General features: G+C 34.1%; 1 protein-coding gene across 9 annotated transcripts in view; it reads left to right on the forward strand.

Annotated features, from left to right (window-relative positions):
* The window catches only part of LOC106869961 (serine/threonine-protein kinase ULK3), a 195236-nt gene that overhangs the window by 84242 nt on the left and 88297 nt on the right, over positions 1 to 22697 (forward strand). For all 9 annotated transcript variants that reach the window (XR_016244447.1, XR_001409483.3, XM_014915938.3 and 6 more), the window contains 3 exons: positions 6690 to 6730; positions 19085 to 19223; positions 20880 to 20947. Coding sequence is in view for 7 of the 9 variants with exons in the window: in XM_014915938.3 (XP_014771424.1) it covers positions 6690 to 6730; positions 19085 to 19223; positions 20880 to 20947 (248 nt within the window). In the remaining 2 variants the exon portion in view is untranslated. The remainder of the gene's footprint in view (positions 1 to 6689; positions 6731 to 19084; positions 19224 to 20879; positions 20948 to 22697) is intronic.

Below are 22697 nucleotides of genomic sequence, written 5' to 3' on the forward strand. Positions count from 1 at the left end.
ACACATTCAAGCACTCATATACATATGCACATGCTCAAATATATCCTCCCTCTGCCCACCTCCCTCTCTCTCTCTCTCTCTCTGTCATAGGCATATTTTCACACACACTACTCATCTATGTTTGGTTAATAGATTTTAATGTTCATTTGTGGAGTCTGCAATTTAGCTTCTTGTACTGCATGCATACATTCACATCCACTCAGAAGCAGGGACATATTAACACATATGTCATCACACTTCATCAAAATTCATGCACAAAGATGACTGTACTGAGATTACGACATATACACACCATACATACATACACATACACACTCTCATTCTCTCTCTCTCTCTCTCTCTCTTTCACACACACACACACACACATTCTCACACTTTTTGGGTTTGTTGCTTGCTTACTCCAGATATGCTTTACATTATATACAGAGAGTGGGAGAAAGAGTAGAAGAAAGATAAAGAGAGAGTAAGCGCCAGAAATACAAGATGTTTGGTGGAAGGCAATGAGTAAATGAATGCTACATACATACATACACACACACAGTGACAGACTAAAAACATTATGGAGACAGGAAGAAGAGGAAATGACAAAATAGTTATAGTGAATAAACATATATATATATGCATATGTGAAATTGATAAAAATTGGTGTGTGTGTGTGTGACAGACTAACAGTTTTAAAACAACTGGAAGTTCTTATAAGACAGCCTGCTGTGTGCCAACTGAATCCATAGCTAGCACAAAACTCAGGTCAAACTGAAGGTGACATAGTGATGGAGCAGGGTGGTTGACAGCCAGAAAACTGAAAAGAAAAGCTTGGAAAAACTTGAAAATTGGAGGTAGCAGAAATTTGCATGGGGTTGCTAGAAGAGGAGTTAGTTGCCAGGTTTACATAGCGAAGAGAGAAGTAGAAAGTAAGAGATTTGCCAATGTTCTACAAAGGTATGCTGTGTTCAGAGAGAATTGAGAGATATTGATGTGTATGGATAATGGTTCTGGATTTGTCAGTAAAACATTTCTACTATTTCTTGACCTGATGATCCTTCACCATTTATACTGATCGTAAACCATTAACTTAGGTATTACAATCTGAAATGGGTAAGTATTCCCTAAAAGACATCAGACACCTTGATTATATTTCAAGATATTCATCATATCAAGGGTGCTGAAAATTCTGCAGCAGATACATTATCCCATGTTTATATCAATGCTTTGTATTTTGCTGATACTATTGATTCTGAGAAAATTGTTACAGATCAAAGAGACAATGAAGAGTTATTACAACTTCGTAAATCAGAATCATCTTCTCTAGATTTTTGTCTGTTACTACTGCATTCTATTGTTTGAGGTATATGGTGTGATGTTTCTACTGGATTATTTAAGCCTTAGGTCCTGGAGAATCATAGATGAACCATCTTTTTAGCTCCTCCTAATTTATCTTATTCTGATATTTCAACAACATTGAAATTAATTTAAGTCCATTTTGTATGGCTAAATTTACAGAAGAACATTTGAATATCTTGCCAAAAAGCTAAGGTTCATTGCCACATCAACTACTTCTGGTGCTTGTTTCAAACATATCCACATAGATATTGTGGGTCCTCTACCACCAGTTCAGGATAAAATGTATCTTTTGAAGTGTCTAGACTGTTTTTCTAGATGGCCTGAAGTCATACTGATGGAAAACATTTCATGTCTTTCAGTTACAAAGGTCCTATTGGCCAAATGGATTTTGCGTTTTGGCACATCTATAACAATACAACTGACAGGGGATGTCAATTCAGATTCAATCTTTTTGCTGATTTATCTGTTAGATACACATGAGATTAGTACTACAGCTTACCATCCTATGTCTAATGTGATGATAGAGTGTTTCCATCACCAGCTTAAAGCAGCTTTATGATAGATAGTTAGAAGCCCTGCCAATTATGTTACTTGTTTTACATACTTCTATTAAGGAAGGTCTAGGTTATTCCCCAGCAGAATTACTGTATGGTTTGGCACTTACACTACCTGGTTAAATAGAAGTAGCAACAACTAGTCATCAACTTGATCCTACCAACTATATTCATCAACTGTGGAATTACATGGTGGAGTTATTTCTCTTAATCACAAGACCTCAGTTGATTAAAACTTTTATCCTACCTGACATAAATACCTGGACTCACAACAATGCAGTTAAGCATCCTTTGCATGCAGTTTATTCTGGTCTGTACCATGTACTGAAAGCTAAATCAAAATGTATGGTCTTGGACATTCAGGGGAGACTGTCAGTGTTGATTGACTTAAGCAGGCTTTCATCAAGTCCATTCCCTTACCACACTCTTCCTCTTCTCCCACACCTGCCCACACTGACAGGATAACCAAAAGTTGATGAAGAATCCACTGGCCAGCTTGCATTTATGTTTTTTTAACCAAAAGCCATTTTAATGTTTTCCTTTTTATAGTTCTAAAAAAAAAAAAGAACTGCAGAACTTTACATATCTTATGAATTTATCATTGTTACATAAGCAATCTTTCAGAATTTATTCTGTATTCAATGCATGTTTTTCTTATTCATTTTGCCTTTTTATTGTATTTTTACATAAATTCTCTGTTTAGTATTTCGTTCTTTTCACTTTCATTGTAAAGAACTGGGAGGGGACTACATGTAGTAGGGATTCAAGCCCTAACTGCTAGATACTTGGTCAGGCACCACAAGTGAACCACCACAGTTTCATGTGATTGATCTATAAATTGACCAATTAGCATGAAGCCATGGCATAAATGATTTACTCAGTTGACCTAGAATTTAACCCTTGTCCTCCTATAAAAACCGTTTTGCATATAACTCAGGGTGTGGTTGGCCCACAGGCTGCTGATGTCACAGATCATTTCAGAGATTTGCGTGGATGATTTCCAGAGTTTTTTTTTGGATAGATCACATGATATCACAGAGATAGCTTTCTGTATCTTCAGAACAGTTTTCCTCTCCTCCCATTTGGCAAAAATTAATACTGTTCATTGTAAATAGCCAACACCAACATCAGTATGTCCAGCAATAAATGTCAAGTTAAATGCTTGTGGGTTTGCTTCAGTTATTATGCATACAGCCAACAAAAAAATCATCATTGACCAGCTTAACACAATGCAACAAGCAAACCTTCTGCAACAGTACACTTGCACTAAGTGATTCTGAAAATAAAGAGGCATAGAAATGATAGTGTGAAGGATTACTAAACTTCCCAATGTGAACCCAACAGAGTGACCAGCTATCCTAATAGACAGTTGTATGATAGATAATTTAGGATATGAAGACCTGAAAAGTCCCTGATTAATCAGGAATCACTGCTGAAGTGTTTAAAATATCTGGTGAGGTAGAGTAAAGCCTTCTCACTCACATAGCTAAACATGTGGTACAAGAAGGTTTTGTATTCAATGACTGATGCAGCAGCATTATAGTCAACTATTACAAGGGTGAAGGAGATGCCATAGACAGAAGTAATTACAAAAGTATCAAATTGCTGGACCAAGTCATGAAAGGTACAGAAAGAATTCCAGCCCAATTAATTATGAACAGAATAAGTCAAAATGAGATGCAATTTGGTTTTGTGCTAAAGAGGAATACTACTGATACTCTCTTTCTAGTAAGACAACTATGGTAAAAGTATTTAGCTTAAAGTAAGCCATTGTAGTTGGCTTCCATTGACCTGAAGAAATCTTTTGGCATGGTCCCTCACCCTGTGATCTGATGATCACTGAAGAAGCTAGGGGTAAATAAATGGCTTGTGAGAGCCATACATGCCACATAAAGGGATACTGTCAGTAAGTTGAGAGTTAACAATGGAAAGAACAATGGATTTACTGTGCAGATAGGAGTTCACTAGGGCTCTGATTCCTTGTTCATAGTACACCAGATCATAACTGAGAAATTTAAGACTGGTTGCCCTTGGGGACGACTGATGGCCTTGTTCTTTTAGTGGAATCGGTAGTATAGTTAAAAAAGAAATTCCAGGTGTGGAAGCAAAACCTGGAATAAAAGGGCCCTAAAGTTAGCTTAACAAAGACCAAAGTTCTAATAAGCAAGAAAATGGACAGAACTCTAGTACTTTTAGGAAAATTACCCTGCTCAATATGTAGGATAGGTGTAGGTAGATATTCTATACAGCATACCATATATGTATATATATATATATATATATATATATATATATATATTAACTATAATGGAAACCATCATATTCAAATGTCTTTTAGAAAATTTTGGAAGAGTTCTTTGAAAACTTTAAAAATGAATTTAACATGTTTAAAGCTTTAAAAATACTCAGATTCTAAGCATCTTTAGATTTATTACCTTTATATCAGAATGATAAAGTAGATCATACAATCAGTCTTAGTCATAGTGAAGTTAATCTAAAATCTCTCACATTTATTCAAATTAATTAGTTTTAAACTTATTTAGCTTTTGAAGACTAAACTGCAAAAGAATGAAGAATATGTATTTTATGGTTTTAAGTGTTGATGCAAACAGAAAAGACATCCAAATGTGAGCCCCTCAGAATCACATTTATTTCTCATTTACAAATGTATTGTTTATGTTTGCACTGATATTTCATCTAAAAACCATAAAACATCCCCTTTTAGACGTTTTATAAAAATATTTTGTAGAAGCTTTAGAACTTCGAATAAATTGTTGATAGTTTTATTGGGTGTAGTTTGTGAATGGTTAGGAATATTGACTTGTATAAATACAGCTTGTATACATTTGAGTAATGCTATGATAAGCTGATGTATATATTTATATATATATATATATATATATATATATATATATATATCAAGAAGCTAACATTTAGTAGAATACATATTGTATGTTTATATTGGATAATGTTACTTGTGTTAAATATTGTATTTCTCAGTTGGGTTATGTCAAACAACCTAACTTGATACAGAAAAACTTCAGTAAATTTGTGCCAACATTGGAATTAAGATGGCTAATAGCTGGGCTAACTCTGTTAATAGTAGAAATACCAATTTTGTTCATATCAGAGCCTATGTTTGTTTCTTTCTTTGCCTTTAAATCTGTCAATTATGTTTTGATAACATCTCTGTGATCAGAATTTAGTCCTCTACATTCCATCTAAACTCTTATAGTAACATGAAAATATGGCATCTGACATTGGACTGATAAAGCTCTTCTCTTTTCTTCTTAAAGCATATTAGCTGGAGAATCCCAGATCAGAATAAGATAGCCAGCTTTTCAAGTTGAAAACTAAATTGTTAAATTTCCTTAAATTATCATCAGAGTTTGGCTGAACCCCACCCACTGTATGTAGACTTTCTTTTAGTATTCTATTTGTTTGAATAGAAAAAAAACATTGTTCTTAATGTACAATGGCATTGAAAAATTGGAGGTTACTTGAGAAGAATGCTTTAGTTATGTATTTTTATGCAGATACAGTTTAGTATAGAAGTAGGGGACATTTTTTATGTTGAAAGGGCACATTGAAGTTAACTGCTATCTGACAATACCATATTTCAGAACTAATTTTATACTGCTAACCCTGTTATTGTAAATATATATAAGTTAAAACAATCTCTAACAAAATATTTAAAAAATGGATGAAGTTTTTGATTAAGCACCCTCCCACAGTAACCATTTTTATTAAATTTCTAGAAAATTGTTTGAAGCTATTTTCAATTGTTTTATACACAATTGTAATTACTTTAAACATGAAATCACAAGTGGAGATTAAGAAATATAAACATTTCTAAAATTCACCATTTGCATCAACAAAAATATATTTACATCAACAAAAATATATTTACATCAACAAAAATATATTCCAATATAATGATTTTCTCTCAAATATATATCTTCCTGACTGGTCCCATACCGGTGGCACATAAAAAGCACCATTCAAGCATGGTCGATGCCAGTGCCAGCTGACTAGCTCCTGTGCCGGTGGCATGTAAAAAGCACCATTCAAGCATGGTCATTGCCAGTACCGCCTGACTGGCCCTCATGCTGGTGGCACGTAAAAAGTACCCACTACACTCTTGGAGTTGTTGGCATTAGGAAGGGTATCCAGCTGTAGAAACTTTGCCAGATCAGATCGGAGCTTGGTGCAGCCTTCTGGCTTGCTAGTCCTCAGTCAAACCGTCCAACCCACGCCAGCATTGAAAGTGGACATTAAATGACAATGAAGGTTGCACTTTGCCCTTCAGATGGCCATGGGTTCCTCCTCTCTGGTTTAGCAGATAAACCTGGGCTTTGTGCTAGTCACAGATTTTGGTCGGCCCACAGCAAGTTGTCTCATAGGAACTTCCAGTTGTCCTCTATGAAGCAGGATTCTGCGTTAGCGGAAAATTTATTTCTATAAATTTGGTATGTCTATATCCATGTGATCATGGATATAGACAATGAAGTGTTCACTGAGTCATTGTAAAAAATACTAAAATCCATTCACCCACTCATATCTATTTAACAAGTTGTCTTATTCATACCATGTAGTTAACCTTCATTCATTCTTATTAATTGCTATTTACTTCACTTATCTGTTTACTTAGTCATTACATCAATTCCTAACCATTAAGCTATCTCTATTAAACTACCCATTTTTTTGTCAGTTACTTGAAGCAAAACCTAAATATTTTAAATTTCTTTTTTTCTTTTACCAGTGATTATCTGTTTGTTTTGTTTTATTTATCAGATGAAAGAGACTTTATGAAGAAGAAAGCCCTACAAGAAAAGGTTAATATATATTTTAGTATATATCATATCATAGATATGTTATTGCAAGTTCGCACAACTCTCATTCAACAATTTTGTGTAGTAATTTTCTTCTATTAATAGCCTTGTTTATTAAAAACTTCTAATTTTGTCTTAGGTTGGATATGCTTCAGAGGATTTAAATATTTTGTATTAATTCTGCTTGTCATTCTGTTACTTAGCCTGTTCGTAAAGCTTTCACATGATTAGAGAAAAAGAGGGAGAAAGAAAAAAAGGGAAAGAGAAAAAGTGAGAGAGAAGTGTCCATTGACGTGAGGTAGAGGGAATGTAAATGTAACACTTTCAAGTGATTAGTTGAAGGGAAAGAGGGGAGAAAGAATAAGGAGAGAAAAAAGAGGATAAGGTAAAGAGGGAGAGAAAAAGAGTGTCCATGGTGTGTGGTGGGGGGACGTAATATTTATTATGTGGTTAAAAGAGTTAGTTGAAGGCAGTGACATAGAGAAAGAGTTAGAAATATAATTTTAGCATAGAGGTGATGTTCTGATGGTGAGGTTAAAGAAAAGTAGAGAGAGAGGGGGAGAGGGAGATAATGATGGTGGTGGAGGTGCTGGTGGTGCTGGTGGTGTGTGGATAGTGAAAAGTGTATTTTTTAAAATTAAACTCAGATTTTATATCACCTATCACTTAACACATGCACATAAATGCAATTCTGTGAAATATTCATGCTTATTTACATGGCAGATATATGCAATTTAACTAAAGGTTGCAGCCTATGTACGGGATATTTTATTTTTGTTTATGGGGGAAATGGAAAAATGAGAGTGAATATTTATTTTATTTATTTTATAAGTGCTGTGTATTAAGTCTATAAAATTGTTCATAAAATATATAAAGTGCATTAAGTAATCATCGTATTCCAATTTCTTTCACTTTTCAATGATTAGCAGATGAATGACTAACTTTCCATACAGACACAACACAGGCTATGCTTTCAGGCTTTTGGATAAAGTTTTCAGAAATAACCCAATAGGTTTACCATTAATTCTGTGAAATATTCACTGGTCTCTTTTGTAAAAGAAAAGTAAATTATAAAAGAAAAAAGAAACAACTTTACTTAGTGGGTAGTTGATACTCGTTAGTGATATATTAACAATCCATCAGTATTATTTTGTCTACTTCATCAATTAGCATATTTTTATATATATAGAAAAAGAGTTACAAATAATTATTGGTCTGCATAATTTGCATAATTAAAAATAATATAAGCTAATGTAACTAATTACATTGCAGTATATTCTATCATTCCACTCCTTAAGTTGTATAATATAATTTGTTTCTGCAATGTTTCTCTCTTCTGTTTCAAATTGCTGCTTATGATGTCTCAAATCATTTACATTAGAATCTAAACAGTTAATTCAGAATTTCATTCATGGGTTTATTTCGCAAACATTAAATAGTGACAGGACACCTTGCCACATTGGACATTAGTAGAGAAGCCTCTTTAACTAGTTATAAGTGACTAAAGAATTAGTTTATGGAGATAAAAATAGCACAGTGTAAATAATAGAATCAAATAGTCCTTTGTACACAAAGCCTGAAATTTGGCAGAGGGGGATAGTTGATTACATCAGCTCCAGTGCTCAACTGGTACTTATTTTATCAACACTGAAAGGATGAAAGGTGAAGTTGACCTCAGTAGAGTTTGAGCTCAGGACATAAAGATTGTCTGGCATGCTAACAATTCTGCCAGATCACCATCTTATAGCAGAGTCAAATAATGGTTTTAAATTTTGGTACAAGGCCAGCAATTTCAGGGGAGTGACTAAATTGATTACATCAACCCCAGTCCTCAGCTGGTACTTATTTTATTGACTCTGAAAGGATGAAAGACAATGTTGACCTTTATGACATTTGAACTCAGAACATAAAAGACAGACAAAATGCTGCTAAGCATTTTGCCCAGCAGGCTGACATTTCTGCAGCTTACTGCCTTAGCAGAATCAAATAATGATATCTAGCTTGAGGAGACATAATGGCAGGCACCATTCAGGACATGTAAGATACAGGTTCAAATCCTATCGGTGAACTTGTTTTGGTTGCCTTAAATTACTGCTTGTTATGTATGATATAGTTTAAATATTATTGCTTCATCACTATATTTTCATACTCTACTCTTTTATTCCATAGTTACCATTTTCCATTTCTCTTCATAATCTGTTCCATCCTCCTCTTTACACCTTTTCCATTTTATTTTTTCATTTTTTGAAGTTCTCTTCATATATTGTTCCATCCTCCATATTATATCCTGCTCAGTTTTCAATTCACACTTCTCTTTACACCCTACTCTATCCAAAACTTCATACTCAGCTTTACATTTGCTCATTAGCACCATCATATTCTTTATCTTCACACTTTCTTCCTCTCTGTATTATGTTTCTTAATACCAGCTGTACTATTCAATCAACACTTCTTCTTCTTAACTGCCACCCTTCAATCTTCTTAAATCCCTAGTTGGCAACTGGAGCAGGAGGCTGTCCTCTCAACCAATACACTGTTCTTGTGATGATGTTATTGCATGCTTTCTGATCCCTGGTATTGGCCTTAGCATGCTAGAGATCAAGGTGCTGTGACTTCAGGCCATCCTCAATTTGTTGTACCCATGTCTTCTTTGGTACACTGCACTGAATTCTTCAGTGTGTGGGTCACAGCTGCTACAGAAGTTGGTATGGTAATCTGCCAGTGCTCATCCTGCATATGTGCAAACCAGTGTAGCTTGTGCTACTGGACTTGGGTCTTCAGTGGCTGGCTGCTGCTGGCATTGTTCAATACCTTGTGCCCAACCTCTAGTAATCCTTTTAAAATGGCTTTCACACTTCTCAATCCCATCTATTTTCATAAGTACTTCACAGACAACATTTTTCTTTGTGTCTTTTAGTTATAGTTCCTTATTTTAACACGTTTGAATTAACTCCTCACTGCCTTAATATAAAACTTATTTGCTTAATGTTTAAGCTTTGTGATAATGATAATAATGATGAGCAGAATGAAAAGAATTGAGAGGATTTATCAACCTCTTTTTACTATTTTTATTTGCTCCAGATTTTTTTCTTGTATGAGAAAAATAATTAAAATTTAGAAAATCATGGCAGTAAAAAAAAAAACTATCATCATTAATTATCTTTTGCAAGTCTACCTTACTGTATTTAATCGTAAGCAACTCACCCACCCCTGCCCAGTCAGACAGAGTTTGTTGCTGCTATCAACTCACATTACTTTAATTTTTCAGTTCAATGACCTTTAATATTGTTATGAGCCAAGACAAACTACTAACATATGATGGCAAAATAGGAATGAACAGCTCAGCTCCTTATTCTCAGAAGTTGTTTATTTATTTATTTTTAAATACTCTCTGCTGAATAATACTAATAGGAAATTAAATATATATTACTTGGCAAAGAAGAAAAAAGCTGAAATAAAATAAAAACAAAATGAGTATTTTTTAAAAAATTAATAGAATTACTTTTCTTAAATAGTAATTTTAATTGTAAAGGAATTGGTGAATGGATGAAATGAGAAATTTGAGAAGTTATCCCCAACATATTTTATTACTTAGCCTTAAATAGAAGAGGTTATGGTTATGACATCTTTAGTTCCACTTTGATTTGGGCTAATGAATAATTGGGTGAAGTTAATGTAATTATAGAAGAAAGATCCCAAATCTGAGGTAACTAAAAATGGCCTATGTCAGCAACAATTATTCCATAGGAAAGTTCTTAAAAAAATTTGCTACGAAACTAACATTTCATGCTTTTCTTGCTCTTCATCTGAGAGTGTGTATGTGTATGATATTGTTGTTTTGACTGTAAGCTTTTGAGTGGTGAAAAGGTTAAAATGAAGGATAAATGTGGGAAGTGATGGGATAGGACCACAAGTTTGTGTGGTTAATATTCGATTTGAACTTTAGTTACTGTTTGTAGGAAATACATGGAAAAGAAAGGAGTTCTAAAGAGAGCAGTGATTTTATAGAAGAAGTATCAAACTTTCTGTTTAGTTTGGGTTCTTGAGTGTTGAGACACAAAAGTGGGCTGATTGGGAAAATATTGGATACATTTGCAGTATTCTCATGAAGCAAATATAGTGTCGGTTTTTGAGGAGCAAATACTAATGTAGCAGTTAGAATGATAGGTCACAGATCAATAGAGGACCTGTTATTACGTTATTGATGAGTGAAAACAGTTATTTTTGTGTTTGTGTGTGTGCGTGTGCACATGCATGCATGTGTGTGTGCACGCATACGTGCATGCATGTGTTTCAGGTATGCTATCTGTACACTTTATGTAAATTTAAGAACTGTTCAAGACTAGAGGGGTTTTTTTTATTCTGAAGAAAAAATTCATCTTCTTTTCTGTTGTGTGAAGAATATGAGATTGTATACAAGGCTTTTGCAAATTGCAGTCATCATGTGTGAAGAATCTGCAATGATATTAGGAGCATATAGTGAATGTGATGTGATGTTTTGATAAAAACCATTGGAACCATTGTTCAGGAAAATATATAAAAAGAGAGCAGGGAGGTTAAGAGAGTGAGGGTAGATATATGTGTATAAAGATATATGTGATTGTGCTGGGATAAGAAGTAGAAAGTCTTGTTGTTACAAGTAGCTTTCAGTGAGAATTGAGTTCATTATAATAATGCTAGAAAAGGTAATGGAATACATTATCACCTTAAAGCAGTGGTTCCCAAAGTGAGTGGTATTGCCCTCATGGAGGTGATGGAAAGTTCCAAGGGGGTGTTGAAAAAAGTGGGGCAATAATGGGGCAGCGATTCATGTAGAAAGTGGGGTGATAATGGGCTAACAATTCATGTAAAAACAACAAAATAAGGATTCATTAGGTTAAGTTTTATTTGTGAAATACAGTTGCTTTGAATTTGTTTTGGAAAGAAGTTTATGTTTGTGATGGTTAGTTGGGGTGGGGGTGCTAAGAATGTGACCTGAGTGCCAAGAAGGGGCAACCCCCAAAAGTTTGAGAACCACTGCCTTAAAGTAATTGTTAATACCTATTAAGATTACTATCACAAAGAATATATCTCTGAATCGTTTCAGTGCTAATTTTTAATTGACTCTGTTACTTTATTCTAGAGTATCTTCATAGAAAATGTTGACATGTTGTGCAACTAAACGTATTCTTGAATTACAGTAGAGAATGAAATTTTTTCTATCCTTTAAAGCTTAGTGACCAAGTTGTCAGAGTGTTGTGAACTATGGCATCTTTAGGCTTGATAGATGTTTTAAGGATAATTATTATAAAAACTACTGTGAAGAGTTAAATTAGAATGTGTTTGTGAGGTTTTCAAAACCATATCCTTCCACAGAAACAACACTAAATATTCACAGCTCTGATTGTCCTGTGTTGGTTGGTTCACTTCATTTTGCTGTTAGTAATTATAAGATAACAATATATTATTTTTCTTGAGTAAGGTAGTGAGCTAGTAGGATCATTACTGCACTGGAAAAAGTGCTTAGTGACATTTCTTCAAACTTTACGTTCAGAGTTCAAATGTTGCTGGGGTCAACTTTGTTCTTCATCCTTTTGGGGTCGATAAAATAAATACCAATTGAATACTGGGGATTGGTGTAATTGACTTACCCACACCCTAAAAATTGCTGGCCTTGTGCCAAAATTTGAAACTATTATTTTTCTTGATTTAATATGCTCAAATCAATTATTTTCAATTTTAAAACATATGAAATCAATTATCTGGATGAATAGTTAGAAAATGGACACATTTTTAACTAACATAATTACTACTACCTAAATGGAAGAATTCAACTTAATGTATCTATTTGTTTGTTTTGTTATTGTTACTTCATTATTATAATAAATGGAAAACAATTCTCTTGCTACAATTAATCTAACTGAAAATTCTTACCACTGTATTGTATAGTTAGCATTATGAAGACTATATGGTTGAAAAACATTTCCATAATCTACAAAAATACCTATGCTTTCATGTGAAAATGTACTGAACAAGTAAAGTTTGTAGATGATAGAAATTGAAAAATATAGTATATATTTATACTATATACAGTATATAATCCAATGAAAGAGTCCCTGTGCAGTCGTTTGACATACTAGAAATAGCAGTGAAATCTCTCAAGTTACACCCTAAAGTCTTGTGAATGGAAAAGAAGCATCCATCCCACATACTTCTAAAAAGACATGATTATTGTGGCTGAAATGCCTTTGATTAAGGGCCTGCTCAGTAAGGTTGAGCTGGAACTACAGAACTACAACAACTCAGCAGCATGACTGAAAAGTATTCCGCTCATCAACAGCTTGTGCCTTGTTAGAACACATTATGCGGATCTTTTCCCTTTGAATGGCACATCGAGAAATTAATTTTTTGTAACTAAACACTTTCAAATTTGGACACTGGTAGAATGTGTCATATAAAACATCTTTTACTCTTAGTGCTGTTGAGAAAAGTTTATATTTTCAAAGTTATTTCATGTTAAAGTTGTCGTATTCAAAGGGTAAAGATCCCATTATGCAATTTATGATATTTATTAATGATGTTTATTTATTTAAAAATGTATCATAAATAAAAAATGACAGTTAAATAGAAAACATTATAATTAAAACTCTCACATCTGCCTGCGGACTGTTCATGATTTATGATTTGTTTGTTAAGGAGTATAGTAAATTAAAGTGACTCTTGGATGTTCTGGATGTTTATTTTATGAACTCATAACCATAGTTGCATTTAAACTCAACACAAGGTAAAAAGCAATAAACTTAGTTTGGGGCACTTATACCTTTCAGTATTTAATTCCAGCCCATTACATTCTGAGTTCAAATTCTGCCAAGGCCAACTTTACCTTGTATTCTTGCAGTGTCACTATAATAAAGTACTAGTCAAGTACTGGGGTTAATTAATTTAATTGACTGATACTGATGTTTTCCAGGCTTTTCCAAGCAGGAGACTCTAGCTGAGAATCTTGAATAAATTTTTCTAGTGCTATTTGTGTTTTAAGGGTGAGCAGCAAATGAAAGTATTATTAACTTTAAAAGGTACAATGATGGAGCAACTACTACAAAAATCATATAATTAAGTGGGTATGTGAATATGAAGATTATTCTCTTAATTATCCTGATGGCTCTTTCTAGCCTATATCTAAACATGTAAATGTTTAAAAGATCCATTTTACTTTATTTGAAACTAACTGAATTACCCAACATTGCCCAGGTTACTGTTGTTCTTAATCAGATTAATAAACAATAAATATGAAGATATATCTTTTTTCTCATAATTATTTCAAAATATCCAATTTGTAATGATAACAGAATTTAGAAATGAAAATCTGTCAATCTTGAAGCACATCAGGGTAAACAATATTCATTGTGTAATTTTTTATTGGTATCCAAATGAATAAATTGTTGCTGCTTCCAAATCATGAGCAACCAATATAGAGTTGGCTGTGAGAAAAGCATGTAGTAGAGAGATGAAGTCTAACTACCTTGAGGGATTGTCCCTGAGATTTGTTAATTGAAATACCAAGACTTAGTTTGACGGGAAACTGAAGCCTCTTAAATTAAAATGGAACATGTCGGTATGAGAGGAAATTTTGTAATAAAGACATTTTCTTTTTTGTGACTACCTGTTATGACTGTTGCCTGTAGGACAAGGGGCTTCATGGAAGTAACAATTAAGCAAGTTTCATTACACAGGTGAGGTGGGTCAAGATTCCTAAGCAACATAATGAAAACATCTAGCTTTAATGTTATACGGTGGCATCCCAGTAGGTTTAAGTGTGTTCAGAAATTCAACAGGATATTGAACAGCCTGATCTTGATTGACTGTGAATCGATGGAAAAGTCATTTTTGATGTACCTGTTAACTTTTGAAGTTCATGACTGAGTTTATCAACCATTTCATTAGTTGGAGCCAGTATAGCTCTTTCACATAGCCTGTTTACATCAGTGTGATTGATAATAGCACATACAGTAATATACACATATGCTCTCACACACACTGATATACATATACTAACACAGACACACACAGACATAGATTTATGTAATGAATGCACAAACACACACACAGTCACAGACACATACACACTCATATACAAAATGTGCCACTGTGGTAGTGGTGGCAGTATAAAATGTCCTTTACTACATGGTATGTGACAAATGCACAAACACACACACACTCACAGATACATATACACTCATATACAAAATGTGTCGTTAAGGTAGTATAAAATGTCCTTTACTATGTCATATGTAACAAATGTGTAAACACACACACACACACTGACAGACACATGCACATTCATATACAAAATGTGTCATTATCATTGTTGTGATATAAAATGTCCTTTACTATGTTGTACGAAATGAATGTGCAAACACTCACACACTGACAGACATACACATTCATATACAAAATGTGTCATCATTGTGGTATAAAACGCCCTTTACCATGTTGTACATAAAGAACACACAAACACACACACACACTGACAGACACATACACACTCATATACAAAATGTGACATCATCGTCATTGTCATATCAAATGTCCTTTACTATAGTTGACAATAGAAAGATTATTTTCAAGAAAATGTTATATTATTTTAATCCAAATGAAAACAAAAAATTACATGTTGACACTCGTGGGTTGTAATACTATTACCTTGTAAAATTTTATTTTATTTGATGGAGCTGTTTGAGAATACATAGGGAGCAGACAAGCAGACAGACAGAGTGACAAAGAAGTTTTGGTGTTAGGAAGGGCATCCAGCTGTAGAAACCTTACCAGATCAAATTGGAATCTGGTGAAGTCTTCTGGCTTGCCAGTCCTCAGACAAACCGTCCAACCCATGCCAGCATGGAAAGCGGATGTTAAATGATGATGATGATGATGATAGAGGGCCTTATTTTACCTTGGTCCCACACTCATGTCAAGACAAATCTTAAGTCTCCATCAAGCCTTCATCTTCATCAAGCCTTAAGTCTCCATCAAGCCTTCATCTTCATCAAGCCTTAAGTCTCCATCAAGCCTAAAAATAATCTTATTTTATACCAAAATAAAATGATTTTGCAAGAGGTGTCAACCACCTCAATGTAATATAATTTCAAATGTACATTGTACAGTTTCCTCCAACAATATGAACCTCCTATTGCTCAAGATAATCAAGGTTATTTTAGGAGAACAGTTATACGGAAAACTTATTCAATGAATATTCGTAGCCACTTCAACATCTCTTAGAGAGTTTTTAGAACTAACATTTTTGCTTATTCAATGAAGTTACATGAAATGTATGAATTACTAACAAGGTGACACATTTGTTGGGTTACTACATTGTGCAACTACACACATGTTAAAGCCATGAATTTCAAGAGCTATTTCTGAAATTTTTCTGTATACATCTATCTGGAACAGTGATTCTCAACTCAGGTCCATATGACTTTTTGGGTGGGGGTCCATAGAAGATTTTGCTGTTAAAGTTTATGGGCAACAAATTGCTTATACTTCTACAATGCACAAAACATTAGAAAAAGTTTTTAATACACTTCTTAATTATATTTAATTAGAAAATATAAAAGGATCATTTTTTTTTTTAGCATGGGGGTCCAGTAGAGTAAAATAGGAATCAAAAGGGTTCATAGGGAGAAAATGGTTGAGAATCACTGATCTAGAATGTTTATTCATATTCATTCCTTCATTTCATTATTTGGGTTATTGATAAAGTGTATGTTTAATTGAGGAGAAGAGGAGAGTTTTGGTGGGAAATGGAACAAGGATTTGAATTAGTTTGTAACAGAATTTACTGCCACCAGTCATTGTTTGTGTTACCAGCCTCTAAGTGGTGCTATTGTTTTTTTGTTTCTTTAACTCCAGCTCTGATCAAGTAGACCTGTATTCAAAGACCTTTTGGCCATGACAGATCTGATCAGTTTGGCTCACAGATTTTTTGATTAATGTTTTTTAACTAAACAGTTTGAAATTTCATATACTGGTGGAAAGTCTCATGCAGAACACAGTTCACTTTAAACGTTTTTAACAAAATTTGATATTTTAGAAGTTATTTCATATTAAAGTTGTCATATTTGGGTAATTTCAACCAATCAACGATGTGTATTCAGTTGAAGAAAGCTACTGCTCTTTGTGATAGTAATTGAAAAGAAGCAACTTCTGGGTCATTTCTACTAAATATCACTACTCTGTTCTATTTTATTTATTGTTCATTGCCTGTGTTGCATATTACACGCTTTTTTCTTTCTTTTTTTTTTTTTGGTTCTCTTGTCTGAGTAACCACTAAACATTGAAGAATCAACACCAAGAAGGAAGAAATATTATTTACATATATTTATTTGTTTGCCCAACATCAGTGTTTTATCCACACATAAAGTGCACCAGTGTTTAAAAGACCTATAGAGCTATGAGTCCGCAGCTAGCTTTTTGTTGTTGATATATATGTAGTTTCAAAATGCCTTATTTTACAACTATGAGATGTATTGTTATTGTCATGATTTTATCTTACTATAGTCAACAACAAACACATTTCATCAATATAAAAGTCTTTATTAGATAAAAAATAACATTGTCAAAACATGAAGGTAAAACAAAACAAATAGCAACTTATACACTGGAAAATACAGTAATTGTAGTGACAGTGACAAGTTCGCTCGCTGGTTGCTAGTTAATAGTGTAGAAGGGAGGGAAAGAGTAAGGAATGCATGGTGCTGACAAGAAAAGAAGAAAGGATAAAGGTGGCATCATCTTCGCTCGATATATGAATAGAACAGAGTGGTGACATTTAGTAGAGGTGACCCGGAAGTTGTTCCTCTTCAATTACTTTCACAAACAGCAGTAGCTTTCTTCAACCGAATACATGTCATTGATTGGTTGAAATTACCCAAATACAACAACTTTAACATGAAATAACTTCTAAAATACCAAATTCTGTCAAAAATGTTCAAAGTAAACTGTGTTCTGCATGAGACATTCCACCAGTATACGAAGTTTCAAACTGTTTAATTAAAAAAAATTAATTAAAAAATCTGTGAGCCAAACTGAACAGATCCGCCATGATTATCTCCCCCTCCTCATCCTCATCATCATCAAATGTTCGCCTTCTAAGCTGGCATGAATTGGGTGGTTTGACAGGTGCCAGCTTGTCAGAAAACTGTATCAAGCTTTACTGTCTGCTTTGGCATTATTTCTATAGCTAGATGTCATTCCTAATGCTAACCACTTTACTGAGCATATTGGGTGTTTTTTATTTGGCTCCAGCTGCAGTGAGGTCTCCAAGTAACTTGCAAGACAAGAGCCCTCAACTGAGAAGAGGAGTAGAATTGAGGGAGTTGGCTCTGTGGCAGCTGATGAGAGATTAGAATATGAATAGCAGGACAGAAATAGGAGATATATGGCAACCTTAGTTAGTTGGAGGGAGGGAGAGAGAGAGAGAGAGAGAGAGAGAGAGGAAAGATAGGGAGAGAGAGAGAGAGAGAGAGAGGAAAGAGAGAGAGAGAGAGAGGTAGACAAAGACAGGTATGGGGATGGAGAGAGGGGAAAGGGAGGAAGTGAAAAAGAGAGAGGGATGGAGAGGAAAAGAGGGAGAGAGTGAAAGAAGATGGTGGAGATGTGACAGGATGGTACATTTTTTTCTTTTATTAAAATGATAGAAAATGATATGCAGCTGATTTTACCACTTTTTGTAATTGAGAGAATGACTACAAGCTTACAACTATAGTGTCATTGTAAATAGTTAGCAGATGAGGTGTACAGAAGCTTATTTTAGATATCCCTGTGTCAAATGATTAGATTACTTCTTCTTTGAATAAGAATGGCAGTCTGTTGCAATCTTTTACCAACAGGAGGTCTGTCTGCAGCAGTGTCCTGCAATTCTATACGTCAACTATTTGTATATTAGTGAAATGAGTTGTTGTGAATTAAGAACCTCTCTCAAGAAGACAAATACACTGTCTCATTAATAAATATGTATCAATGTAACACCATAATGCATTCAGTGGATAGTGTAACTTCATAAGGACAATCTCATCAACGTTCAGGTAGATTGCTTCAAAAAAAAAAAATGAAAAAAGAAAAAGAAAAGAAAAATTATCAAAACAATGCACCCACTACACTCTCTGAGTGGTTGGCATTAGGAAGGGCATCCAGCTGTAAAAACTCTGCCAAATCAGATTGGAGCCTGATGTAGCCATCTGGTTTCACCAGTCCTCAGTCAAATCGTCCAACCCATGCTAGCATGGAAAGCGGACGTTAAACGATGATGATGATGATGATGAAATATAATTGCTTTCTTTACATCAATACTTCAATTTTTTTTCTTTTTGTTTATAGGTACAAACATATTTTAATCGTGCAGAGGAGTTGAAGCAAACTTTAAAACCCAAATCATCACCTAATCAGAAGACCCTCCAACGAAGTACCAGTTGCAGCGCTGCTGAGACCTCGTCACTAAAACCACTTGATGAACTAAGTAAAGAGCAAAAATATTTTTAAGCAGTTTTGTAATTTGTTTGTTTATTGAAAAAATTTGCAATTTTCAAGATTAATATGAAATATGATCTTTTGGATGAGTGGTTTAAGCCCAACTCTTTAGAAGATAATTAATAATTTTGATTGGGTATTTAAAGCGACTGTTACATTGATGTAGATATGAGAACAAGTGTGATGAATGAATGAATGAATGAAGTATTATCTTGAGCTGATTATCAACAATAGATGAGGTGAGATGGTTGTTAAAGTTGGTTTTGAAATTAATCTTCACAGATGGCACGGAAGATTTATCCATCTGATGAATCAATAATGTTGATTTTGTTGTTGATATTGTGATTAAGTAATCAAATAAATATACAGTAAATTCACCACATTAAAGTAACTGATTTAAGAATTGGAATAAGCAGCAAAAGAGGAGACACATGGGATAGAGAGTTATTGAAGAGGTCACAAGATGTGTGATGAAAGAACTTTGACAAAGAAATTAAAATAATAATATTAAAGCTGAAGTGAAGACTGAATATATAATGTGTGTGGTTAATTGGCAAAATATGACCATCCCCAAGTATAATAATAACTGTTTTAACACACAATGTCACATCAGTCTTGCAAAACATACATAAACAATTTCAGAATCGTTTCATCAGAATTTTTGCTGTCAACACACCATGTTTATTTTTTGGTTCATTCTCTTAAAATTTACAAAAGCTTTTGTAGGGCTATCAAATATATTACTAGAGAATAATCTTGATCATAATTTTGTTGAATCAGGGCTGACTTGTAACTATTTATTTCTGCTTGGTTATTTTTGTATTACTAATATTGAGGTTATAGAAATTTATGCGATCATTGAACTTTGGTATATCACTGTACTGGACTTTCAACTGTTGCTATAGATATATGAATTGTATACTGAAATAATTCAACAACTTGCCTTTGTAATTCTTTCATTAACTTACTTTTGCTTTTGTAATTTATTGTTTCATTAAATGGGCTGTGAGTCAGCTTTGATACCTATGCTGTAATTGGTAGACTGGTTTTATTGATTCCATTTATAAGTACAACTCTAGTGTTATTAGTAATGATGATTTATTTGGCCATCATTTTAAATTAAGTACTGGTCGAGTACTGAGGGTGGTTTATTTGATTGATACTAGTGTCTTTCAGCTTCAAGCAAAAGACTACAACTGAGAATCCCGAATCAGTCATCTCAGTGCTGATTTCACTCTAAGGGCAGCTGAGAATCCCACCAGTCACTACTCCAGCAAGGAGCAACAATTTTAGATATTATTAGATTTGAAAGACTTATTGATGAAACAATGCCACGCTGATCTTATAAGGAGATACATACTGTGTCTGCCTTTGTGCCTGACACAAGTTGGCAAAAAAAGATATAGAAGGTTTTAAAAATAGTATGGAGTCTGTTGAGGGCAGATTTGGCCACAACATAGAGGAGATCAACTGACCAAGTAAAACCATTCTCATTAGCTCATCCAACCGTATTTATGGTAGTAATAGTAATTATTAAATAAATTCTACTACTACTACTACTACTACTACTCTCTCTCTCTCTCTCTCTCTCTCTCTCTCTCTCTATCTCTCTCAAATTACATAACCAACACTTTTTCTTTTTCAGTGATCCTTTGCACCAATGACAAAGACCTTTTAAATTCAATACAGCAACTTAAACTAGCTGACAATGAGGTGAGTTCCTTGTTTGATTGCATCATATGTTAAGTATTAATTACATTTCGTCCTAATCATATATGACATCCCATCTTGACAATATATTATGTCATATCGATTGTGATACAATATAGTTCTCAGCAATAAAATCTGCTCCTCAGTTTCTGTTCCCACATTGAACCACTTCATTTTATTTATAAATAATCTTGGATAAGGCATGAACTCTATAACATCTTTTTGTCTTCTGTCCAAAACATCTCAGATTTAAGACAGTTATATATTGCATCATACCATAGTTACATATATTTTATAGTTGCTTAGTTACATATAACATTTTATATAGTTGTTATATATAATAATTTAATATTTTAGATCATCCATTCATCTTCTTCTACCTCCTCTTCATCACCATTTCTCATTTGGCATACATAGCAACAAAAAACCAAAAAACAACCAGTTCTATCATTGTGTGTTATTATTTTATATATAGTTTGGTTGATTAAGTGGAAGTTTATAATGTACTGATGCAGTAATTCTCATAGGAAGAGTGCCCCTTACTCTACCTAGAGGGCCACAGAGGATAAATTGCCATGTTTAATAAAATTAGGGTGAATTTAAACTTTTAAAATTTGTCCAATACAATGACAAAGAAAGAAGAATTAAACGGAGGTGTTGTTATTCTGGAAGCTAGCAGGTAGGAGCAATTAAAAAAATTAAAATCTTAAAGAAATTCTTTTAAAATCCTAATTTTCATAGTTTTGTATATGTTGGAGTATATCATCTGTTGTGTGCATTTTATAAGACATTGGAGGAACTTGAGGGAGATTTAGCTGTTATTTTTGGCATGTTGAATGACCTCATTGAAGCCTTCCTCCTTTGTGTTGTTTGATGATTGTTGTTTAGTATGCATCCACAAACATTAAAAAAAAGAGGCAGATTTAAAAACTTCCACAACATTGATGCTGAGTGTGTTCTGAAAGTTGAGAGGGGTATAATTGGAAAATTGAAATTTTGAACAAAATATTTTCAGAATTGTAACTTCTCCATTTTAAAATGTGATTTCCTGGACCCCTACCCTGCCTAATTTTTTTCAAATACATGCCAAAAGCAAAAGAGTTGGAGAGGAGAAAATAATAATTTGAAAGCACGTTTTTTTTTGGGGGGGGGGGCGGGGGGGGGGCGAAATCATTCTTTGTTTGTGAAAGTGTAGCAATCTGAATAAATTTTTAGAAATAAAAGAAAATTATGAATGGGATGACTAACTAACACATCTGACACATGTGTGTATATATATGTGTGTGTGTGGGGGGGGGGGGGTATATATATAAATATGTACATGTATCATCATCATTATCATCATCGTTTAACGTCTATTTTCCATGCTGGCATGGGTTGGATAATTTGACTGAGGTCTGGAGAGCCAGTGGCTGCACCAGGCTCCAATCTGATCTGACAATGTTTCTACAGCTGGATGCCCTTTCTAACGCCAACCACTCCAAGAGTGTAGTGGGTGCTTTTTACGTCCCACTGGCACAGGAGCCAGTCAGGCAGGCCTGGCAGTGATCATGTTCGGATGGTGCTTTTTACATGCCACTGGCCTGGGATCCAGTCAGGGTACTGACATCAGCTACAATCAGCATGGGGGCCAGTCAGGCAGCACTGGCAACAACCATACTTGAATGGTGCTCTTTACATGTCACCAGCATGGGTGCCAATCAGGCAGTACTGTCATCGGCCATGACAACTACTTCACTTGCTTCAACAGGTC

This window comes from Octopus bimaculoides, chromosome 15, assembly GCF_046866305.1.
Source record: "Octopus bimaculoides isolate indiv1 chromosome 15, ASM4686630v1, whole genome shotgun sequence".
Taxonomy (NCBI): domain Eukaryota; kingdom Metazoa; phylum Mollusca; class Cephalopoda; order Octopoda; family Octopodidae; genus Octopus; species Octopus bimaculoides.